Source organism: Pleurodeles waltl, chromosome 5 (assembly GCF_031143425.1).
Source record: "Pleurodeles waltl isolate 20211129_DDA chromosome 5, aPleWal1.hap1.20221129, whole genome shotgun sequence".
NCBI lineage: Eukaryota > Metazoa > Chordata > Amphibia > Caudata > Salamandridae > Pleurodeles > Pleurodeles waltl.
The window spans coordinates 996,267,520-996,293,669 of record NC_090444.1 but is presented as its reverse complement, the minus strand read 5'-3'; the positions used below and the strand labels follow the sequence as shown (position 1 = coordinate 996,293,669).

Genomic DNA, 26,150 nt, shown 5'->3' with positions numbered 1-26,150 from the left:
CCCAATAAAAGCATTGAAATGTGCTGTCCTGGCACTCTCTTACATAATAAAATATAGCCTTAACTGGGACATAGCGGAGCTCTGGACCCAATGAGGTACTGACTGCACTAAGTTTGTGCCTCCTGCCTTTAACTGCTAACAGACTGAAACCAACAATCTCACAATTGAGAAGGAACTCAAAAGTCAGATTTTGTTTTAACTCATCTTATTTCGTTAACGATGAGCTGCTAGCACCACCAGAGTGATTTAATTTACATTGTTGGACTTTATGAATACGAGTAATCAATTAGTGCAACAATTTCCACAGATCAATGTGTTTGTTGTAATTTAAAGCATTAGGTAGAGAAAATGCGCAGAAGCAAAGAATATTTATTGTGATGTCCTTATTTTAGCTGAATGAAAAGTAATGTAAAATGAGTTTATAATTACAAGCATGGATGTGTTGCGGTTGCACAGCTTTAAGATTGCTAGATGTTTTCGATTTGCCCATGTTTCCTTTGTGTTTTTGTACTGTAGGAGCCATACTGGATAGTTCTTCATGAACGGATTGTGAGTGTCATCAACAGCCCCAGCCTGACGTCAGAGACTGAATGGGTCGGATATCCATTTCAGCTGTTCGACTTCACAGCTTGCCACCAGGCATATTCAGAGATGAGCTGTAGCTACACCCTAGCACTGGCTCATGCCGTATGGCATCATTCGAGCATTGGACAGCTCTCCCTCATTCCAAAGTATGTAGAATGCGGTTTCTTAATCTCTTTATCACTGACTTTTCACTTTTGAACCAACTCGGAGCTGATGTATGCTATTGGGGTAGATTGGTTTGAGTCCTTAATTCCTCCCAAAATTAGTTTGATGTCATATTTCGATAAGGGGAGCTTTGTGACCTGTGAATATGTCCATGTTTTATAGAAAACATGGATAGTGCTTTGCTTGTTTTACTTCTCAAGTACCCCTTTTTGGTATTTACAGAAACCTGGTTATAATTTGCTAGCTTTGTGATTCCATGAGCAAAGGCTCACTTCCTGAAGCTTTTGAACTCAATTCCTGTCGGAGATAGATTAGGAAGGCTCAGCGCCACAGGGTTGGTCGTCATTCAGTACAGTTATTACATCTTTTCTGTTGTCAGCTTTTATGATCTTGATTCGCCACAGTTGCCTGAAGCTAGGCAAGTGTTCTGGAGTTTCTTCACTCCACTCTACAGGATTTGCTATAGGAGGGAAATTTACAATGGGTATAGAATTAGACAAATTCTTTCAAGTGTGCCTTGAGTTTACATTCAGTAGTGGCGTTATCAGTGCTTAATTTGTGCTTGTTGTTTCCACTGCTGAGCACCGGCACTTATTTTTGAGGGCCGGCGCTTATTCTTCTGCCTCAAAACATCTGCAAGCAAAAGACACATATGGGAAAGACAGAGGAAGGGAAAAGCGAAAAAACGTCACAAAGGGAGAAAGTAGAAAACTGCTTGAGTGAGCTGAAGGGACAGGGAGTGGCTTTATATTGATTGAAGAGGCCCGAGATGGCTTCAGGATTACCCCGCCTCAGAATTCCGTGTTCCCACATTTAAATGCAGCAGCCGCATGTTTGAGGAGGGCTTTGGGCACTGGCACATTTATATTTACAAATTAAGCAATAGCATAATTACTAATTGTTTTATCTTGATCTGGGTTCTGCTGTGGTTCTCTGCGGAGCACAATGATATTGGCTCAAGTTCCGTAAATAACTCTTAGTGCTGTTTTGGTAATGGAGTTGACTGCTGAGTCAGCCATCTTTAAATCCTGTTTACCAAATTGTGATTGCAGATTGTCAGTTCCATAACTCGTTTGATGCAACACACCGTTTACATAATCTGCAGCAATTAACTGCGGAATATGCATGTTTAGGTCTTACCTGAGCAGCTCATGCGCTTTAACTTGCATGACATTTTGTTTACTAAATAGGACTTAGAGACCTCCCATTGCTTATCTTTCATTGACTTTGTTGTCACTCTTACTTGCTGGCACCTCATTGGTCAGCAAATCCAGTTCCACTTCATTCATTGTCCTATACATGGGGCATGGGTCAAGCACTGCTTGTGTCCTTTTGTTTAGTGTCCTTCTGCTGCTCGCACTGGGACTGAAGTACTTTTTTTTCTTTATTACCCATCTTCCTTGTGGTTGCTTGTTCACCCATCCTTATTGCATCAGTATGCGTACCACCTCTATACCAGTACCACCCTACCTTCACAACCCTACCACCACCCTTCCACAACCCCTACCCTAATCACCCCACTCTAACGGCTCTACCACCACCACCACCTTAACCACAAGCTTAACTATCACCAACACCATCCTAACCACCACCACCACCATCTTTCTACCATAACCACGACCTCTACCTTCCTAACCATCACCATCCCCACCCTAATGACTACTACCATAACCCCCCTGCTGCCCTACCACTAGCACCACCCTACAACTAAACACCAACACTTCCATCCAACCCTAACCACCACCGCATTAGGTACCCTCACCACCATCATCCTAACAATCACCACCACTCTAACCATAACCACAACCACCACCCTAGGCCTAATACCAAACTACAACCTACTGCCACACCTTACTACCACCACTTTAACCACCCTACCATAACTAACCACCACATCTATCCTAACAACTGTCACCTTTACCACTACCACCTTCTCCTCCCTCAACATAACTACAATCACCCAAACTACCAGCATAATACCCCCCTCACAACCACCCTACCACCACCGTAGCTATCACCACCAGCATGGCTGTCCCCACCCTAGCAGACTACCACCACCACCCTCATCACAGCACCCTACCTTAACCTCAAACAACTACCTACCCCTTCAACACCGTACCCTAATCACCACTATTCTACCCTAGCTACTACCCTAACCACCACCTTCACTACCTCACCCTACCACCCCAGCCCTAACCATGAAACTCACCACGCTTTCCACCACTCTACTAAAGACCACCCTACCCTAACCACTACCACTGACCCTAACCACTACCACCGTAAGCACCACCCTAACCACTCAACCACTACCACTGCCATCCCTTACCACCATCACCTTAGCTTCAACCACCACCAACCTACCCTAACCACCACCCTATCCTCGCCCCTACATGTTGTGCTTTCCCTCTGTGCTTCTCTCCCTGCATTCGTCTCTTGCCTGTGTGCTTATCCACATTGCTCTCTCCTTATGTGCTTCTGTTCCTCTGCACTCCATGTTGCTGTCCGTGTGTAGTTCTCCAACTGCGCTTTATGTTCCTTCCAACCTTGTCCTCGAGCCTTACCCCACCAGTGCCATTTTGTTGCTCCACACCTGTTCTCCTTGTTGCATCCCTCCACCTATATTAAAAATAAAAAAAACTTTCGCTCAGTGATACTTAAAGTATGCCCCGGGGGCTGCATGCGGCCCTTCTGGCTTTTATATGCAGCCAGTTGGTCAACAGCAGCACTGGGCTAACGGCCCTTAAATAAATAAAATGTTAAACGGGCAAGCATTTGTTTTCAGGTTAATTGAAGGTATAGAAAGGAAGTAACTAAGGTTTCCTGCAGCACTTAACTAAGGAAAACTTTAATTTTTTAAGACATCTTGCAACAAACATATGAAAATATGATAAAGTCAATTCAAAAAGTGTATTTCATTAACATGCTGAACTATTTCACCTTAGTACATCAGATTATATCAGTGCATTGAAAGGTGTTTTTATTTTTAAAATTATATTTTTAAAATGTGAATTTAAGAAATATTCATGCTTCTTTCCACCCACACTAATAACAATTGCAATAGTGAACTAAGAGGCAAGTCACTTGTTATGTGCACTCTGTAGGTGGACTGGGTTGTTGTTATATATGGCTAACATTATAGTTTATTAAATCATACACAGCAGAAGTACAGCGCACATCTTGAGGTTGTGTTTTTCAGAGTCCTCTAATATGTGATAATGAAGAAAAAGGAGGGAAGTGAAATACAACAATTTCCTAGAAACTCACAATTTGGTCAAGTTGGGAAAGCCATGATTGATCACAGGTTTTCTATTTTCGCATGTGCAATGCAGCCATCTAGATGTACATGCTTCACTTCTCCTACAGCCACCTTACAGACGCCAGACCCCCAACCTCCTGCTAGTATCAATGCGGCCGTTAGTCACACCACAGACCAAACTTTTTGGCCCTTGGCAAAATGTTTGCGAGTACCCATGATTTAGCTGCACCTTTTCTTTGTTTACAAATCCAACATGGATCAGTAAGTAAATAGAAAGAAAATTCCCCACATATTTTGTAGGCGAATACATGTATTGTGCACGCACTTACAAAATGACACAGCCACTGCGGCTGCACCATAGCACCCATTTGTTTTAGGTTCTTATTTATCCATGCTACATAGCATTTTAAAAAGCGATTGGCAAAGTCAGTAGTTCCCAAAGGCGAGACCTATTGGCTTTTCCCATGCTTGTTATTTAATTTGCTGCTTTTGTTTCATCACGGATTGGTCTTGTTTCTGTCATTTGCGTATTGATTTAGATAATGAAGACCCCTTATTTAACAGATAAACACAGTTGTCATATTATGAAAATAAATTCATTCATACCTAAGTGTTTATGGTTCTCTAAAGTGTACAGTATTGGAAGCCAGAGTACCTTGCAGTGACCTACAAAACGTGTTTTCAACTAAATCACAGAACACTCCTGCCACCCGTAGAGGACTAAGCCCCTGATTTCGACCTCTACCTTCCTTCCCCGGTACCCCAAAAATTACTTAACTTTGTAGGGATGGCTCTTTCGCTGCAAAATTAGTTTCAGTTAAAATGTTTTTGCAGCCTTAGTGGAGCAGTGTGGCTTTCCTGAAGCAGTGGCTCCAACTCGATTGAGAGGAAGGTCTCAGGATCGCTCAGGATCCGTCACAGAGTCTCCCCTCATCGCATCGGCTCCGGGGGGGCACACAGGGATCCATGCTTTGATCTTGGATGGCATAGCTCATACCACCTTGACCCTCCCCGACATCGGTCCCGACGCTCCCAGCGCCACCCGTACACCCAGATCTATGGACAGGCATACAGACTGGGTGAAGTCAGTAGACTGAATACCTCCCCAGATACTGGCATGCTTTCTCCCCCTACTCTGACTATGGAGGGGGGAGCATCGTATTCTATGGTGGTGCGAAGAGCAGCCGAGGTCCTTGAGGTCTGTAGCAGTCAGGACTAACCTCCTGACAGAAGTGCTTCAACCTGGAGCTTCATCCTCTGAACCCCTGCTCCCCTTCAATGAAGCCCTTATAGATGTCCTACTCGGTACCTGGTCCAAACCTAGCACAGGGGCTCCTGTGAACAGGGCATTTGCCCACCACCATCGCCCTGCTCCAGGCATCCCAAGTTCTTTTACACAACACCCCATCCCACACTTGGAAAGAAGCTGTTTTCATCGCATTGTGGTCCATGAACACCAATGCCTTTTAGGCCATTAATCCCACACGCTGTGGGATATGGTTGCGAAAGAGCTGCCACAGGTCCTGGAGAAAACCCAGGCTGTACTTTCCCAAGCAGTTGCAGATGGAAGAAATGCAGAAAAGTTCACAATCTGATGTGGACTAGACACGACCGACTCACTGGGCAGAGCAGTTGCATCAACAGTGGCCCTGGGGCGCCACACCTGGTTGAGGAAGTCTGCCTTTTCAGGGGCTGTCCAACCTTATTGACATGCCCTTTGATGGCACCCGTCTCTGGAGAAAAAGCAGATTCGGCGCTCAAGCGCTTCAAGAATTCTCATGCTACAGCCAGGTCCTTGGGACCCCTCGTCCCCCTAAGTCTGCTTTTCACCCCTTTCGTGGCTACGGAAGGGACCGCCAGACACCTCCTTTCCATCCAGCCTCCATGCCGTGCATGCTGCCCAGTGTATGCCTGGCCAGGGACGTGGGATCTGCTGTCATCGTGGATCAAGGAGCCAGTGGTCTGGCCAGTCTACCTCCCCCCTCTGCATCTGCCTCCAAACTTTGCAAGTATAACTATTTCCCATCAAGGACCAGTAGGAGGCAGGATCCACCATCACCTGATCTGCTGGCAATCCATCATGTCAGACAAGTGGATTTTGCAGATAGTCCGAAGGGGCTACTCCCTCCCTTTCAAGGCTACCCCTCCATCCATGCCACCATCCTACGATCAATTAACGAAGGGTCATGTGACACTTCTCCGACAGAAAGATATGTCTCTCTTGGCCAAGGGAACCATAGAGAGGGTTCCTGTGCCAGAACTAGGTCATGGTTGCTATCACCACTACTTTCTGGTACCCAAAAAGGACAAGGGCCTCCGCCCTATCCTAGATCTTCAGTCCCTCAGTCTCCAGAAGGAGAAGTTCAAAATGCTCACTCTGGCTCAGGTTATTTCTGCCCTGGATCCAGGAGACTGGATGGTAGAGTTGGACTTGCAGGACAGTTATTTCCATATTCACACCCTTCCTGCCCACAGATGTTACTTGCCATTCACGGTGGGCCACAAGCACTTTCAGTTCACCGTGCTCTCCTTTGGCTTTACCAGAGCCCCTGTGTGTTCACTAAGGTGGTGACTGTAGTTGCAGCTCATCTACGCAGATCACGGGTTTTAGTCTTCCTCTATCTCGACGACTGGCTGTTGAAGGCGGGCTCATCCCAGTCTCTTGTCTCCCACTTCCAGACTAGGGCGGACCTCCTACATTCGCTGGCATTCACTATCAATGTGTCACACCTGACTCCATCTCAGATGCTCCCTTTCATTGGAACTGTTCTGGACACAGTACAGTTTCAGGTTTATCTTCCCGAGCAGCGAGTCCAAGATATTCAGGCTGATACCAATGTTTCAGCCTCTATCCCGGATTTCGGTGAGAAGGACTCTTGAGACTGCTGGGCCTCATGGTCTACGGCATCTTGTTGGTGACACATGCCAGATGGCATATGCGGGCTCTGCAGTGGGACGTGAAGTTCCAGTGGGCGCAGCTTCAAGGATATCTCTCCGACATGGCCCAGATCTTGGAGGGATGTGCGTGAGATCTGCAGTGGTAGCTAATGAACCATGATTGGGTCAGAGGCAGACCCCTCTTCCTTCCCCAACTAGATCTGACAGTAGTGACAGATGGGTTCCCTACTGGGATGGGGCAGCCACCTGGGAAAGGCGGAGGTCAGAGGCATCTGGTCTCCAACAGAGTCCAGACTTCACACCATCCTGTTGGAGCTTTGCACGATCAGCTTAGCAATAAAAGCATTTCTTCGCTTTCTCAAGGGAAAGATAGTGCAGGTTTTAACGGACAACACCACTGCCATGTGGTAGTGCAAGAAGCAGGACGGGTTGGGATCATGGACCCTTTGTCAGGAGGTTCTGCGCCTATGGAAGTGCCTGGAACAGGGCATTTCCCTGGTGGTTCAACATCTGGCAGGTTCTCTGAACGTCAGAGCAGACAAACTCAGCCAACAATGCTTAGTCGATCATGAGTGTCTCTCCATCTGGAGGGGGTGCAAGGTCCCTTTCAGCAGTGGGCAGAGTCTTGGTTAGATGTGTTCACCTCCGCAGAGAACGTGCAGTGTCGGCAGTATTGCACAATGGAGTTTCCAAGTTGGCAGTCGCTCAGAAATGCTTTTCGCCTTGAGTGGAATGGATGCTTTCTGTACGCCTTTCCACCCATACCACTTCTGCGCCCACAGTCCTTAAGATGATCAAGAATGACCGGCCCCAAATAATCCTTGTGGCTCCAAGCTGTGCACGAAGAGTCTGGTATCCCGAGCTACAGAGCATGGCCATCGATCCTCTGATCAGACAGCCCCTTCAGGAGGATAATTTACTGCAGCAGCATGGGAGGGTTCTCCACTCGAACCTGTCTAGTCTCCGCCTTCTTGCGTGAAGATTGAGCGGTGACAGTTGGCAGCTTTTGACCTTCCGCCCGAAGTCTAATGTAATCTTGGCAGCTAATCATCCATCCAGCAAAATGATGTACGCCTATCCTTGGAAGAAGTTTGTAGCATGGTGCAAAGACAAGTCTGTTGACCCCCCCCCCCTTTCTGCCCCTCTCTCTGAGGTCCTGTTGTTTATACTTTCTTTGGCCCCGCAGGGCTCTTCTATAGACACTTTCAAAGGTTATCTGTCCTGACATTTCCGCTTTTATGTGGTTTCCCTGATCAACATTCCTTGTTTGTCTCCTATTGTAAATAGGTTCTTTGAAAGCCTTACCCTTATGATTTCTCAATTCATTATGACCCAACCGGATTTGAATTTAGTTTTGACATTCCTGATGTGCGCTCCTTCTGAACCCCTCCACAATTGTCCTCTCAGATTTCTCACCTTGAAAACAGCCTTCCTTGTGGCTACTACCTCCGCTCGCAGGGTGAGTGAACTGCAGACATTGTCATCTAAGCCACTTTACCTTTCCATCTATCCTGACAAAGTGGTGCTTCGCAAAAGGGCTTTTTTTTGCCAAAAGTGGTTACGCCCTTCCATGGAAGCAGTCCATCACCTTGCCTACTTTTTACGCATCCCTGCATCCTTCAAAAAAAGAGAAGAGACTCCACCGCCCGCCTGGACCCCAAAAAAAGATTGTTGTCATTCCTCCTTGATCGGACCAAAAAGTTCTGGGTGGATTATGATCACTTTGTAGTGTGGATATGAAGAAAGGTCAGGCAGTCCAGAAGCGGACCGTCTCCAGGTGGGTCGTACTCTGCATTAAAATGTAGTAAGCATTGGCCAAGAAGCAATCCCCAGAGGGTTTGCCTGTTGATTCTACCTGAGCTACAGCTGCAACCACTGCGTTAGCACGTGGAGTTCTAGTCCATGACATCTGTCAGGTGGTAATGTGGGCATCTCTGCGCATGTTTACCAAACATTATTGCCTGGACAGTCAGGTCCGTAGGGACGGGTACTTTGCCCGTTCGGTCCTGCAGGACTTTCTAGTATGATCTTAGTTTGCAGACCTATCTCCGGAGATTGTATTGCTTGGCTATCTATTGTAAGGTAAGGAATCTGCAACTAGATACGTCTATCAGATGGACAAGTTACTTACCTTTGGTAATGTCTTATCTGGTAGAGACAATTTCTTGTTGCAGATTCCTTACCGACCTACTTATCCTCCCCGACCTGCAAACTGATTTCTAGGGACAGGGACCCCCTCTTCAGGGCCTTAGTTTTGACACACCAGTAGTCAGTGGTGTTCATGGCTCTGCGCTTCTGCCTTGGAAAGTCGTGAAAAGAACCTGACGGCAACGCGCTGGGCTGGTGCCTATATAGGACCCGTGATGTCATATCTGTCACTGCGACGCCGACGACTGACGCATAGCCGATCGACGCCACCTAATAACACACTGGGGTATTGCTTAAGAAAAATCTCTTGATCCAGACTGATGCCTGGTGAAATTCTAAGGTAAGGAATCTGCAACTAGACATTGTCTCAAATAAGGCTTTACCGAAGATAAGTAACTTGTGCAGTTAATGGTGTTTAGCATCTGATTGGTTGTTTCCGTGCTCGTTTTTTAGTAATAATATAACTTGTTAGATATTGACCTACATGGAGAGCCGCCGCCTCCTCCTTTCTGGTCGCTTTGTGATCATAAATATTAAATCCATCTCTTCTAGGGTGACCACCTGGCATTGAGGCAAATTCTGGACAGGACTGTAAAAAATTCAGGACAAAGGGTCAAAATTCAGGACAAAAATTCAGGACAAAGAGTCAAAATTCAGGACAAAAATTCAAGAACAAACGTCAGTTTTACAGACACACGCAAGAGAGGCCATGCCTCACTATGTTGTCAGTGCATTTATGTACTCTTTTTTAACATAGCACTATTTATTCACTGTGGACCTTTTGTGATTGCCTCCTGGTGTGCTACATTCAGGTGTCACATTACGTCCTTGTTCAGTAGTAAATTAATGCCCTTCACGGCAAGGCCATCAACCCTACCCAAATCTACCCGATCTTTCCTGAAGAGAAAGTAACAGCAAAATTTTGATTATGTTTCTGAACATTTCAAAACCCCTGGCAAACAGTTTGGGAAACATTACGGTAATTAACCTTATGCTAGTTTAAACAAATTGAACAAAAACATCTGGCTTACCCCAACTGCCCATGGACTTTCAACTTATTTTTTTTTAAAGAGGCAGGGCAGATGGTGTGGGTGACAGTCTCACACCTAATGACAGGATGTGATGTACCCATAACTTGTCTGTAGTCTCACTGCACTAGAGTGTATGTTTGGGACTCTACATTTATCTCAGAAATGGGAGCCCGGACTACCAATCAAAGATAATAAAAGAGTAGGATGAAATCGAGATCAAATGGGAGATCCACGGTAAGTAATTCAAAGGATTGTTGCTAACAACTATATAAATTAAGAAGAAAAGAACAAGGTTGGACAATTTGTAAAATCAGACAAGATGGGTCCACCAAGACTATTTGAAGGTATTGGGTACCTGGGGAGTTGTCTGCACACAGGAGCGAAACAGAAGGGACACTGTCAAGTGGTTGGATAATCAACACCCATCCACCTTGGCAAACTCTTCTGGTGCAATGGTTCGCTGTTAGTGCTTGTGAAGGGTGAGCAGGGGCCAGACCCCTTGCAAGGTTGTGCAAGGCAATTGCCCGCTTAGTCCATGTCTTTATATGGTTTTGAAATTGAGCAAAAGCCAAACTAGAGATCTGGGTTATCCCTAAGTGTGAAGTACACATAGAATCTTCAAAATATTTGGGATGTAAATTGCACAAACAAAATTTACAAATTTTGAAATTTAATTAGTGTTTCTTTAACATATGGCACTGTTTTCGCCTTCATATACAATTAGATCTCAGATTGAACTGGGAACCAGTTACATTTTGATCCCTAGTGATTAATATCTACCATTCTTACACTGATTTCCACGATGAAAATCTTGGCAGAGCTAACGGTCTCTCCAAGCCCAGTTTGCTTTTTGGTCTTCTCTTCTGCTTTCTGTAGAGGCCATGTGGCACTAGCGAAGATGGTGTGCTACCCCAATGATAGTATTATTTTGCAAACCTTCCCCTGCTCATCCTTCATTCCTTCTTCAGACAGGCCACACATCTGATTTGGTCGCTGCGGCGCCATCGGGAGCTCTTTCCACTCTAAAGCTAACTGTGACTGCGGGTGGGTTAGATATTCTGGACTTAAAATGCTTTTATTCAGCGGCAGATGTCCAATGGGTGGCTCACTGGCTTTCTGCCCACCTCCGTGCATGAGATGGGGTTTATCAGTAAAGACTTTTAAGGAAGGCTTAATGCACTGCTCATCGTTTCCTACTGACCATTCTATGGATCACCATCCGGGGTTATCATGCATAGCTTTCTCTTGCCTTGCCAGAACCTGTAAACTCACTGACACGAAGAAACCCTATGCTCCTGCACTACCTTTGCTAAGCCTTCCCACTCGCACAGGATGGCTGTGCTCAGAGCAACTCCATCAGTGGCATGTTGCAGGTGTCTTAAAATTGGGGACTTTGTTTCTGAACAGTGAGCTACTAAATTTCCAAACCCTTGTGGCAGACTACCATCTTCACCCCGGTCAACTCCTTACTTACAACCACCTTAAATAATCATTAAATGCCCTATTTCATGTCTGCTACCTAGCACTAACCCTACAAGAGGTGTGCCAGAAGCTCTGTACCATAGGAAATGGTGGCAAACTGATAGAATGGGTGTACAGACCTATCCTGCAACATGGAAACCACTCCAGGTCTTCTTGTCACACTACCTGGGTGATTGATGTAGCCAAACCTCTGCAAGATATGGACTAAAATACTGGACTTTCCCTACAAAGTATCCCACAGCTGTCACTTTAAGCAAATTCATAGTGCTTCCTTGTGAATGCATTCTGCCCCGTTGCTTGCCATTGGCCTTGTGGTTTGTAACTCACAATTTGTTGCTTTCAATTTGCTGGCTTTATTTGTTTTAGGCTATGCAGCTTGAATTCATCCCTTCCCTTGCCAAAACCTTATTTACAGTATCCTGCAGAGTGCTCCCTTTCTGTAAACAGGCCTGTAAATCTTGTTCTTATCTTATCATATTTGCTGTGCATTCAAAGAACAAAGTCAAATGTCGGGTTCTGTCTTCGGTGGGAACTTAGTGTTTACTTTCCTTTCTCTGACTTCAAAGTGAGAGGATTTATGCAACAATCTTGCTGGATACTGGGGTTAGGAAAGAGTTTTTTCTATCACATGACAACATTTAAATAGACTTCAGAATATATCAGAATTGCACCCTACTCTGTATCACTCCACTTTACGCCACTCCATGCCACTGTTCTCTTCTCCATTCGGAACCACGCCACATTATGCCACTGCTCTCTATGCTACTTCACACTATGCCTATGTACTACTCTACTCTAAGCCACCGCACTTTGTGCCTCTCTACACCACTGCGCTCTGCTCGTCTGCACACCATACCACTCCAGTCTAGGCAACACCAATCTAATCCACACAACTCCACTCTCTGCCACTCTGCAACGCTGCACTGTACGCCACTGCACTCTAATCTAATACACTCTATGCTAATGCACTTTACTCTGTAACACTCAACTCTATGCCCCTGCACTCTACATCAATACACTGTACATCATTCTGATCTACTCTGCACCTCTGCACTCTGTGCCAAGGCACTCTACACTACTTTACTCTATGCCATCACACTCTATGCCACTTTGTGCAACTCCACTCTAACCTGCACTTCTCCACTCTAAGCCACCTCACTCTACTGTGAAATAATCTACTTTATGCCACTGCACTCTGTGCCACTGCATTCTATGCCACTGCACTCTACCCTGCACCACTCCACGCAACTGCACTCTACTCTGAAACAATCTATTCTGCGCCACTGTACTCTACACCACTCTGACCACTGCCCTCTAGTTCAATGCACTCTACACCACTGCAAGCTGACACTCTGCAACACTGTACTGGCCGCCAGTATACTCTACACCACTCTGCCCAGTACTACTGCATTTTGCACAAATATACTCTATTCCACTGCATTCTATGCCACTCTACTGTGCCCAATGCCACTCTATGCAACTGCACTCTACACCAGTGCACTCTAAACAACTGCACTGCCCTTTACTCTGCACCACTGTACTCTATGCCACTGTTCTCTATACCACTCTACACCACTGCACTGGCACTCTACTCTGCAACTCTGCACTCTACACCACCCTACTCTATGCCAGTGCACTCTAGGCACTATACTCTACTCTACACCACTCTACAATACTCCACTTTGCACCACTCTATACCACTACACTCTATGCCACATGAGTCTACTCTGCACTCTAACACTGCACCACTCTGCATTACTGCACTCTCTGCTACTCTACTGTATGCCACTCTACTCCACTGCACTCTATGTAACTCTACCCGATGCCACTCTATGCCACTGCACTACGCGCCAATGCACTCTAAACAACTGCACTGTACGCCACTGCCCTCTACTCTGTACCACTGTACTCTACGTCACTGCTCTGTGCCACTCTACTCCACTCTACCTCACTGCACTGACACTCTACTCTGTAGTGTTGCACTCTCCACCACTGTACTATACACCAATGTACTATGTACTACTGCATTCTATACCACTGCACTCTGTGCCACTCTACTCTGCATCACTCCACTCTACAGCACTTTGCCCTACTCTGCACCACTCTACACTACACCAGTGCACTCCCTGCAATGTGAGTCTACTCTGCAATCTATGCTACTGCACCACTCTACACTACTGCTCTCTCTGCTACTCTATTGTATTCCACTCTACTCCACTGCACTCTACTCTGTCCCATGCCACTGCACTCTAAACCACTGCACTCTACGCTAACTCACTCTAAACAACTGCACTGTACTTTGCACCACTGGGCTCTACGCCACTGCTCCTATGCTACTCTACTCCACTCCACACCACTATGCCACTAGCTTTAAGCCATGCTGAACAGCAGCTACTCTGGTGTATAACATGGCTAATGGCTAAAGCACATTAGCAAAGCCAATAACTCTTTCATAGATGAGACCTATTGGCTTTGCCAATGTTTGTTAGTACTATGAGGTACCGAGGTACCTGAAAGAACTGTGAAAAATACAATTACATCATATTAAAGGCTGCTACAAAATGCGCAAATACATTTCGGTTAAATAAAAAAAAAGTGCTTCTCAAATACAGATTTGAATAATATACAGTTTATACCTAGTGCAAAAAAAAATGTTAACACTCCATTAAAACCACACACTCTACAGCTCACATTGGAACACCATTACAATACCTCTCTGAAAGAAATATCTTTGCCACCAGAAAACTTCAAGTGACTCCTTTTAGTAAAGTCAATGCAGGTTTTCAAGCCCCTTTGTATTTGCAGATTTACCAGTTGCCCACATTTGCATGTCTTTAGGGAAGGAGACCCCCTGGCAAGAAGGGTTTTTCTTATCTGTCTGTCCCTCCCTCAGAGCACAGGAGACCCCCTGCCTTCCAGCCCAGCTGGGGAAACTCTGCCTGTAATTTCGCCCTGCCTCGTTGCCCTTTAGGTGACGTCAGTTAAAGCTTTCATCACGGACAACGGACAGCAGGGCGAAATTACGGACAGTCCGTGAAATTTACGGACGGGTGCCCTGCCCGAGACATGGCCGCCATTGTGTGCCCAATTTTCGGAAGGGATGCTTGCTGCATTGCATGTGTCCTTGTGAGCTAAGTGTGCCCTGCTGCTGCCCAAGTTTTGCTATAAAGTAGGTATGAAGCCATTAGTTTTGCTATATGTATTATTTCTGCTCACCTTGGTGGGTAGTATTTGTACTTTCACTCTTTGTATCTCTTTGTGGGGCTGTTGGGAATTACCTGCCGTACCTACCGCCAATTACCTTGTTTTCCCTGTTTTCCTTTTTGTTGACATTTTTTATTCACATTGTTCCAGCTCCACGTCCTCCATTCTTCCATACCCAGGATTCTGCATGGTGCTCTCCGCCTTTCTTCTGTCCCCGCTCTTCCTCTGTCCCTTTCCTTTGTTCTCTTCCCATCAGACACTTGAGTATTATTGTGTACATTTTGTCGGTGAGTCATACTCCCTTTCCGGCAGGCCACGATAGTTTGACCCCTAAATTCTTTGTGAGAATGTTATATTTCGTAACCTGAATCTGTCCCTTTTCTCGTCCCAGTTTGTGGTCTGTCAGATTGTTGATTGTTTACTCGTTACTGTTGTCTCTTGCATCCCTTCAAAGAAAGCAATCTACTCCGGTGAATTAATGGTCCCCTTGGCAATAGGGCATAGATTTCTGATCGCGTCTGGCTCCATTCTGCCCACATTTTATAATACAAACACATCACCTCACTGAAACTCATGTTCTCTAAATACCAAGACTGGGAGTGCCTGTAAGCATGCATAATGCTGGTATTCTCATATTAAAATGCTATTGCCAATCAGTCGTTTATAAGCCAGTAGATTTGGCTTATAAATGAAAGAACTTCTTTATAGATTCTGTGCTAGCTTGATTGCATTGAAGAATGAGTGGATGACTGTTAGAATTATTTACCTGTCAGAAACTGTCAGAAATGTCGATGGATAGCTCAATTAATGGGTAGATGCATGCATAGATGGATAAAGGGAGCAGGGGCATTGTGGAAGGAAGGATAGGTTGGTGATGCTGCGGCAGACTTGAAAGGAAATCGAATTGAAGTTCATGAATGGAATGGTGAGTGGCTTCATGGACCTATATCTAGATTAGTGGGTGAGTGCATGAATGAACTGATGGTAAAACGGCAATGTGAGGGAAACGAGCACTGGGAAAAGGATCAGTTTATGGGTTAGAAGGCAGTCAATGTGTGGCTGTCTGCATGCATGCGTTTATGGGTGGTAATAGAGCGAGTGCATAGATAGGTGTTTAGATTAGTGGGTGCAAAAAAGAACAGATGATGGATGGAATGCAGAGCAAATCAAACATTTACCCCCAGTCACAAAGATCTGGGTTTAATCCATCGTTTTTTTGCTCACCACGCCACCCCAGCTTGGACTCAGCCAGATGAAAATCAGTCTTGACCCTGTTCCTCATTGGAACAGTCCAGCCCGAACTGCCAAGCCAGGACTTCCCTGGACCGGAAACAAGCATCCTAGGACCGGTTTCAGGGTATCACCCTTCATCAGCCAGGCTAGCTTGAATCCAGTGGTGCAGTGAGCACATGAATTAAGGAAGAGTGCAGTGTGTGGCAAAAGCAATGTGTGGCGAGCAATTGTACAGTGGTGAAGCTGGGAGAGACGTGATACATTGCAGCACTAGCGCTAGCTGCAATGTGTAACGTGACTCGTGCCCCAGGGAGACACACAAGGACTTGGGGACATCCGTATGTATATTTTTTGTCCCTTTGTACAGCTGCCCCTCCCCAGTTTTTCTGTCTGCTGCTGCCCTCGTAGGATGTTTCTGTACACGTCTTCTCCCTGTGAAATCACCTCCTCCCTTTTTCACATCTGTGGTTTTGGATACATAAATAAACCTTTGAGGCCACCGTTAGGAGTTCGGCGATGTGTGATGAACAGCAGCAGGCACATCCGAGAAGAGCTGCGCACTGTGGTTACGCAGGCTCAGTAGGCTGGTCTGTGAGATGCAAATCCTCGTTTCATTGAAGTCTTTGGGCTCTGCCGCAGGCCGCGCAAAACATGAATATGAGAAGAGCTCTCCACGGCACTGGAGGTCTGCCTGGTTATGTGCAGGCCAGATTAGCTATAAGGAAAGCGGTTTGCCGTTTCATCTTCTGTATGTAAGTTGCCCGTTGGTTAACTAACATGCTTATGCTGATGCGTGCACCCACAGAGATCACACACTAAACCTGTAAACGTACACTGGATCCCCAAACTTGTTAAATAGCAAGATGAAAAAGATGAGCTTCAAGGATCCCAGTTGGCTTTCCTGGGAGAATCAGGACTGTAACTCTTCTTAGTATGATTGCCGGTGCAACATGGCAGTAGCATTCTATTCAGTCGCATTGCAGCCAGAAAGCCTAAAACACTACGTTTTGCTTGGTTGCCAGGAAGAATGATTTTCTTGAGCTTTACAATCTGACCTCTGGGTCACATCTTTATCATCCGTGATGACCCCAGTATTGATGATCCAGTTCCCCTTGAGCTGCATAGATGGGTCATTGTAGCAACTGTGCTCATTGTGTAAATTTCCTGGACCCTATCTGAAACCGTTACAAGTTCTTACATTGGGAAACTGCTTATGACATGCCACTTCTAGAAAGCACCATAGAGACAGGGCCTTCATTTTGTTCTATATTCGCCATATACTATCAAGACTGAACATCTGTGCAGGTCATGCTGCCCATATGGGCCTCGTCACTACTCACCACATACATGCCGGGGTCAGTAAAGCAATCTGGAACACTGAGCGGGTTTATACAAAGAGAGGGTGGAAGGTCTCCTGTGTTACAGGTACGGGTCGAAATACCCGTGACACTCACTAAAGCGAAAATCATGTTTTGTTATGATTTTTGATGTGAGACTTTTTTGGGGCATGACTGTGTCCAAGGTGGAGAGAAGAGTTCACTATTTTTTTACTTTTCATTTGAAGAACTGAGCAATTTTCACCGTTGTGTGTGGAGTCTGAAATATTAAGAGTTGTCATGAGGAGGGTGTGAACATCATCATGATTTCCGAGTTCCCTGGCGACAGATTTTAGCAAGCTTAGTCTCTGTTCTGAGTAAAGTCTCCAACCTGAGTAAAGTCTCCTTGGTCTTGCAGATTTGTTTTTTTGTATTCCTTGCATGCTTTTCATTGACTTCAGATTTTTGGTTTGATGGATCCTTGCAATAGGTGTTCGGTGAGTCTGGGGCTTTTTTTTGCTTTTCCATTCATTATTTTGTAAACCATTGGGTGGATTTGTTGGAGCCCTGTCATTTCTGTCCTTGCAGTGCAACGTCATTGGTGGTTTCCATTGTAATGTGGTTGTGGTTTTCCAGTATCATGCTACTTCAGTTATAATCAGACCTGTCGTTAGGTTTGAAAAGATTTTTTGCTTGACAAATGATTTGTCGGCTTCATTGAAGTGTGTAACTCATATTGTTTTTTTTTTTTGTTTGTACCCCAGATTGACGTTTTAGTATAGAGAAGGGCAAGAAGTAACCAGAAGCGATCTGATCAGTTTACAGTGGTTGGCTTTAGGGATATTATTTTTTATTTTATTTTTTTACAATTATTAGGTTAAGGATCTCACATCTTGTGTAGGTATTGAGCAGTGTTGATTGAGGTCATTGTTTTGGAGCAAGATGTATAGTTGGTAATCTGTGGTGTCTTTGTTGTAAATTGTTGTCCCTTCGAAAAATATTGTTATCAGTGGATCTGGATTTCACTGCAATAAGGTATATCAGTTGTTCTATGAACAGAGGGTTGACGCCTGGGGGTAGTAGATAGCACAAAATATTTTAAGTTTTTATCCAGTGTTTTTACCCTGACACTTAGAGGTGGAGAATTGCTCCATTTTCAGATCCCTGCATTGTATGGCTAACTATTGAATAAGGGTAACCCCACCACTTGGTCTCCCTTCATTACCAATGCAAATGAAGGCCGGCTGGTATCTCCCCGTGTTTGGAAGAAGGTCTGGAGGTGAAACCTACTAGCTACTGGTGAAGGCTGGTTTTTGGCATGGACAGGTGGTTGGCCACCATGAATGTATCAAAAAATAATTCAGTCCGGTATTAATTAATATTTTCCTTCATCAGCACAATTCTGTTTTTCATACAGCTACGGGGGCCAGTACAGAGAAGGTTGAAGATTGTAAGAGGAATGAGCGGACTCACAAGAGAGAGACAATAAATTGTTAGAGAGCAAACTAATAGGTGGAGGAATTGAAGGAGGCTGAGGAGGAATGGACAGGAACAGAAAAAAGAAGTGAGAGAAGACGTGTTGAGGCTTGAGTTGAACAAAGAGAGAGGGAGGAAGCAGAGAGGAAAGAAGAAAGTGGTGTGTAGGACGCACAAGGTAGAGAAACAGATGAAATCTGAAGTTTTTCCAAAACTTGCAGAATACCTCATCTAGTCCTGCGTTTCTTTTTACGTCTCCTGTGAGACTGTGCATACGTAGTTGTTAGCGAGATCTTTTGTAAACTTAAACTTAAGATGGGTTTAGAGCCTGCTCGTTACTTACTTTTGGTTTGTTTCATCTTCACTCTTATTTCCTTGCTTCTTTGTTAGTCAATGGCATGGAACAAATACAGGTTAATTGCTTTGTTAGTGTCTTTCGATTGCTCGCATTTGGATGGAGGCCCCACCCACCTTGGTTGCTTGCCCTACCCCTCCTCATCCTCCAATGTTGCTTTTTTCCAAATATCTGTCCCAGGCTCTGTTCAGCCTTGGTAAATGTGACACTTTACACGGCTTGTGTCATCTTTAGGGCAAATGCATATATCACAAGGCCAAATTTAAGGTAATATGATCAACATTTTAAATCCTCACTTCTAGAGTCTGCTCCTCACAATGAAATGGACTGCATATCCACGAATCGTGTTAGTATTCGCAATGGTAACGCGAGTATTCATTGTAGAAGCACGTGTTTTCTTTTAATTCAGCTTGCTATTTTGCTATTCATAACCTGCAGATTATAAAAAATATCCTAGTGTGCCATGCAAACTGTTATGACACTGTCACAACATAGGGTGACCAGATGTTCTGAACAAAAAAAACGGGACAGGCATTGACATAGAAATAGGACTCACACACTCCGTGGCCAAGGAAGTCTAATTTTCACGCTACCAAAACACACACCTCTGTAGCATGAAAATTAAAGACTCCTTTGGCCATGCTCCAGTGAGTTGCAATGGGAACTTAGTCATTCTTGCCTGGGGTGATGTGCTCCCCAGGGGTTTATTCGAACCCCATTAAAATCCCGCTGTGCTGCCTGAATTAAGACAGGGAGCACAGCAGGAGAGTTTTTTAAACGATACTCTGTCATTGGTTTCATGAGAGAGCTGGTGTGAACACAGTGATAAATGTGCGTGCTCACCCGACCCTTTCTCAAAACCTGGACATTTGTGTATTTTTTAAATAAGTGTTGGGACACCGGGACAGTCACCGGAAAACCGGGACTGTCCGGGCAAATCAGGGACGTCAGGTCACCCTATCACAATATACCCGTGGGCAGGAGGAATTGCGCATGCCAGGCACAGGCAGTGTTTTAAGAACATTAACTGCTGCGAGAGAGAGATTATCTAAAAAGGGCGTGTGAAAAATTTCTGACCAGTGTGTTTCCTCTCGAGACGATATTAAATGCTCCTCTGTAGCAGAAGACTACACATACTGATTTCGGTTTCTTCATCATACTGTCGTCTTTGAGAGGGACGAACCACAGTCAAAAATATTTTTGTTATCCTTGGAGGGTGGCAGCACTGCGTTGCAACACGCACCTACCCCTTCAATTCTAGTAATTCATTGCGGAGGTCTATCTTGTTGTCTGAAAAAATCATATCGTCCTGTTTCACAGACCATATTCACTCAACTGTTCCTTTAACTAAACATAATTAACATTAATGCCACAGACCGCATGGTATTCAATTTAACAGGATTGTCATTGTAATCTTTTCATCTTGCTTTGTACTTTATCACGTCAGTGTCTGACTGTTGTACTCTCCACGGCCTATTAAAATATTCACGACATTGGTATTTTATGTTAAGTCGATTTGTAGAGCACAACCCATGAGGGTATCCAGGCGCTATACAAATACATGTGGGTAAAGATGGAAATTCCTTTCCTCTCAGCTTGATGTAATTTGACATTTATGCCGCAGTTGTGACGTGAGCTTTGGAACCCCCTTTACACCACGAGATTACCACTCTGAAGACCAGTGAACTTGTATGGCAAAAAGGGAAATAGCTCAATGTGTTAATGTACATGCTCCAGAAATCTACATTTGGATTTAAGCTAAACAGTAAAAATCTGATTCTCTTCTGTGTTTCTAAACAGATGTAGCTTTTTAGACGATTATTAGTAAAACTTGTGATGAGCCCAGAAAAATAGTCTGCAGTATGGTCTGTGTTCCTAGTCCCTAATAAGATTCGGGATCCTATCTGCCAGCTCGATGCTACTTGCCCCTTTCGTAGTGCTACTGTGATCAGTTACTTCGACTCTTGGTGCTTTGTCTGAGAAGCATCTGGATCGTTTGTTAAAACTGTAAAGCTTTACAGGAAGACTCTGACCTCAACACTTTTATAAACTTCAAAAGACCGTTCATAGTGCTTATTTGTAGTGGCAGAGATTTCCAAACACTTGGTGCGGGCACTGTTAGTATACAACTCTGTGTCTTTCTCCTCTGTATGTAAAGGATGACCACTTGGACCATGGCGGATGCCCTTACTGGGGTGTAGTTTGTGTCCTGTCTGTTAGAAAGAGAGAGCCTTTCTCAAGTTTTTTTTAGTCATAGTGATGCGCTCTATTGGCTTTGCCAATGCTTGTTTGTTTTATCATTTGTAGAACTTTCATTTTCTAATTTTATAAATTCAAGCCAAAAAGAACCAGATGCACATAAGCTGTTTAAACCTGGCATTGAGCAGCTCGACATCTCATAAGGGAGGAGTTGGATGATGTGACAAAAGTGAGAACGCAAGGGAATGAAGAGGGTGAAAGATGGGAAAAGTGAGATAGAGAAAAGACACCTGGAAAGGGCGGGGAGAGAGACAAAAGCAGGGGGATTAAGGCTAATGGAGAAAGGGGAAAAGCTGAGGTACATGAAGTACATAGAGGAAGCAGAGGAGAGACAGGGCAAGAGTGGCAGACTCAGCTAACTTTAGTTTCGTGTCATCCAATTTAAGTGTATCTAATTTCTTTGTATTCTAGCATTTTGGGGTTATACATTTACAATTACAACTCCACAACTAGAAATACCAAATTGCAAATTTTAAAGTATTTGATGAACCATGTACATTCGAAATGAGACAAACTGAATTTTGAAGAGAGGGGAGATTAAAGACGAGGGGCAGATGTATAAAATGAAGAAAACGAAATGAGGAACGAGAGGGGGGGGGGGGGGTTGTAGAGAGGTGAAAGTGTAAGGCCAACAAAAGAGAGGAATTGGGCAAGAGATTGGAATGGAGGGAAAAGAAAGGAACATGACAAGAGGTGGTAAGTGAGAGTTGAAGCAGGTTTAGAATTGAAAAGATAGCTAAGAGCATGGAGGAGGGTCCACAGCCTCCTTAGACAGTTATCCCATCTCATTCCTCCCATTTCGTGCTTCCATATACTCTTTACACATAATATCCACGTTCAGGGGTGTAGTTTCAAGGTGGGTATTTGGGGTGTGACACCCCCCTAATAAATGTATCTGGTAGTAAATAGTTGGATACAGGTGTTTTAAGTCGGGTTTGGTGAGGCGTTTGTCGGAAATTCACTTGAGATTTTTAGGTACACATGCAGACAAAAACACACATTCTAGTCCCATTTTTTAAAATGTCTGAATATGGTTATTTTACACAGGGCCGAATTAGGAACCCAAAGCAGCCCTGGCAATTTTGTTGGACCAGCCCGGGGGTCGGGGGGAAGGTGGGCAGGGATGGGTTTGGGTGCAAGTGCGAAGCACTGCTGCTGTTGTTACTAGGGGCCGATATTGCAGCACCTATGCAAACCCGGACCTCAGTCACAAAACCAGTCCCCACTATTGCAAAACCGGCCGAGCCTCCCAGGAAAATGCCCGATGCACGCTACTGCCAGTCCCTTCCTCATTTTACAAAATATCGAGTTATAAGTAGCCCTCACAATCCACTCTCCTATCCCTTCGTACTGCCGTGTGTTTGTTGTGAAAACTGAAGCTCACCTCCCCCCCCCCCAATCTGACTAACCAGGCTATGCCCTTGTCTACATTTATTAGATGCATCTAGCATCTACCAGTCTGCATTGTCAAAGTGCCTTGCATCTTCCCTGAGGAGAACTCTGCTGTTACCACTCTGAATGCCTCAGTACCTCTCCCTGTGCCTGCCTCAAACTTCCAACCATCTCCTCGAGTATCCTATGCATGCCTCTAGCCTCTATGTTTCCTACCTTCCCAGTAGAGAGAGGTACGTTAGCAAGTTTCATGCTTTTGCATCTCACATAGTACTAGTTACCCTTTGCTGTCTTTCATTGATGCTTCACCTCTCCTGTTAGCAGCTTCCATGCTTCAGCACCTTCCCTCAAGTATCATTCTGCCCAACATTAGCAACCATCATACTGAGCAATCTCTACCCACGTACAACCTCCATTTATTACTTACTACCCGTTAGGAATGCAGCATCTAAGCCATCTATGCATCCAAGCCTGTGCCAGTTCCAATATGTGCAGAGTGGGCGGTATAGCTTGGCTTCAGGTTAGAGCAGGGAGTGTGTGCATGTATCTCCCTTTGTTCTGTCTGTGGTTGTTATTAGACATCACTCAAACTTCCTTGTCTGTGATACATCTTGTGGTAGTGGTGTAAGTGGAACATAGCAACTAATTTAAAAATTTAGCCTAGTCTCCGGCCTGCCCGCCCCTCAATTCTGCCACAGCTGTAGATCTCATTGATGACAATTATGGATCCCATTCCATTGCATGGGTAACTGTAAAATATGTATACATACATATATATTTATTCTAAATATTCATGACGTTGGTGAAAAACTAAAGGCTCCTTCCAATTTAGTGTGGAAATGTGCTGTGTATAATTTCTTATGTTTCGTTTATTTTGTTTCTGATGTAACACAGATTCCTAGCTGAAGTGCTGAATCCCTTAGTGAAGACAGAATTCCAGCTGCTCTACTTGTATCACCTTGTGGGACCCTTTCTACAGAGATTTCAGCAAGAAAGAACTCGATGCATGATCGAGGTATTTATGCTCCAGTGTGTTTTCAAACAGTCTCAACCCAGGCTTTATTACTGCTTTTATTATTAAATTATTACTAGCAACAACTGAATACTAAACACACCCTGAATATACTGTTTAACTTAAAACACTAGTCACTTCAATACAACTGCCTCCAGTACCTTAAATATGAATATTAAGTAGAGGGTAATGCTTGGTAGTGGTTTTTCTCATGCTTTTCAAAACATTAACCATCCCCTTAAGATCATTCCCTTCATTGTGGCTTGTCATTACTCCTTCTCAAATGGCACACCGATGCATTTACAGGTCAGCGCCCCTCGGGGTGGTTTCATCTCTGTGCCACAGTGCCTCTTCTTTTGGGTTTATTATACCAACACTACACATCAAAATGACCTGCTCCATCCATGCTTTTGAGGTAGACGACCATGTTGGCTGAACATGTATAGAATGTGTGACTTTGACACAAATGGCCTTCGTATGAAGATCAACACTGCACAGGAAACCTTTTCCTGATAAGTATTTCTTCGAAGAGACTTCCATTTTATTCCAAATGATGCACGTCTGGCCGGGAGGGGATCATCTTCAGGTTCAAGATTATGTGAATGCGGGGGTGTACCCTCTTACCAGTTTCAGGACCTGCATAGAGTGTAGAAAGCTGCAGGTCACTTGGAAAAAGGGGGACCTTGTTTCTTTTTATTTGAGATGTGTCCTCTGGTTCCCAATGTGTGCTAGATTCTCGTGAATGGGTCTGCTCCTGAATGTTTTCTATTCATGAAGGTATGAGCCTAGCCTTATCCTTGTGAAAAGTCTACAACATATGTGCCTTGCAGTCCTTTGTGCACTGCATATTTTAGCAAACATAGTTTTCCTCCTTCTTGGTTAGTGAGGCAGAGGTTTTGCTGCCCAACCCCCAGTTTGCAGAATTGTCAATATGGATAGTATCAGATAGAGACAGCTAGTTGCAGATTCCTTACCTTAGAATTTCCCCCAACTGTCAGTCTGGATCCGGAGATGTTTATCGAGCAGTGCCCCTGCGCACCATTAGGTGGCATCAATTGGCTCAGTGTCCTTCGTCGTCCACGTTGGATATGATGTTTGGGGTCCTATATAGGCGCCACTTCAGCGCACTGACGTCACTTCTTTTCTTTCTGCATCAGCCAGCGATGATCCAAAGAAAGAGCTACCCCTTAGTCATTTTTTGGTTGTTTAACTCCTTGTGCATCAAGGGATGTCTTTAAGGAAGACCAGTTTCAAGCCCTGCAGATCTTGTCATAGGGCAGTGTCCGTGACGGATCTGCACCTCGTGTGCCCTTTGGTGCTTGGAGCGTGACCACGACCCAAAGTCGTGATCCAAATGTCAGGCCATGCATTTGAAGGCTTTGAGGGAGTGGTCCCTGAAGCTGATGGCGGCCTGACGTTCATCTCTGCAAGTCATGGTCTTGGTCGAGTGGAAGGTCTCGGGATCAGTTGGGGAATTCCCCTCCATCATCGTCCCACTCCAGGTCCTCGGGACAATCTGGTAAGTCTAGGCATAAGAAGAAATCAAAGAAAGTGAAGCTTCGTTCTGCTTCACCTCGTCAGTCAGCCAACAAGAGAACAGGTCTGTTGTCGATTTAGGCCTCCCTTTGCAGAACCTGCGTGTGGGCGTGCTCTGAGCCTCCCCAAGTTTCCACGAGCTGGAGTGACCCCTGCCCCACTAAATGAGGTCTGTGGGGTCATGTACCTAATTTTTGGGCAGTCCGACACTGCTGGCGCGCCTTCAGGCCCCACAGAGTCGGAAGGGGCCCCTTTGGGTTCCACACTGGCAGCTTTGGCTTCAGCTCGGAAGGCACCCATGGATCCATGCTTGACCTTCCCCTACGCCGTTCCCCACGCCAACGCTCCCGAGCCCCCAAACGGTGCCATCCTCATCTTTATTGCCTACTCCGACATGGAGCAGGATGGGTGTCGTACCACGCCGACACTGGCAGGAGCTTTGCTTCCTGTGTTGGATCCTGAACCCCATTTTTTTTGGCTAGGTTACGGTGAGGAATGGAAGGAGCCGCTTGACCCTCTGGAATACCAGGTCCAAGATCCTGTGGACTGGCTTATGGACTTGGATGAAGCCAGTGGACTGGATACCTCCCCAGATATTGGCATGCTTTCTCCCCCTACGGTTGCTAGGGAGGAGGGAGCTTCCTGTTCTGTGGTAGTGCGAAGAGCAGCTGAGGTTTTGAACCTTGAGTTGCCTTTGGTGGCAGTCAGGACTAACCGCCTGACAGAGGTGCTTCAACCTGGAGCTTCATCCTCCGAACCTCTGCTCCCCTTCAATGAAGCCCTTAGAGATGTCATATAGGGT

The 26,150-nt window shown here is 45.1% G+C and overlaps 1 protein-coding gene across 3 annotated transcripts in view; it reads left to right on the top strand.

The window, feature by feature from the left end:
* MED23 (mediator complex subunit 23) overlaps window positions 1–26,150 on the top strand; it is a 409,061-nt gene that overhangs the window by 366,898 nt on the left and 16,013 nt on the right. For all 3 annotated transcript variants that reach the window (XM_069235159.1, XM_069235158.1, XM_069235157.1), the window contains 2 exons: window positions 517–731; window positions 23,695–23,815. In XM_069235159.1, the coding sequence (XP_069091260.1) occupies window positions 517–731; window positions 23,695–23,815 (336 nt within the window). The remainder of the gene's footprint in view (window positions 1–516; window positions 732–23,694; window positions 23,816–26,150) is intronic.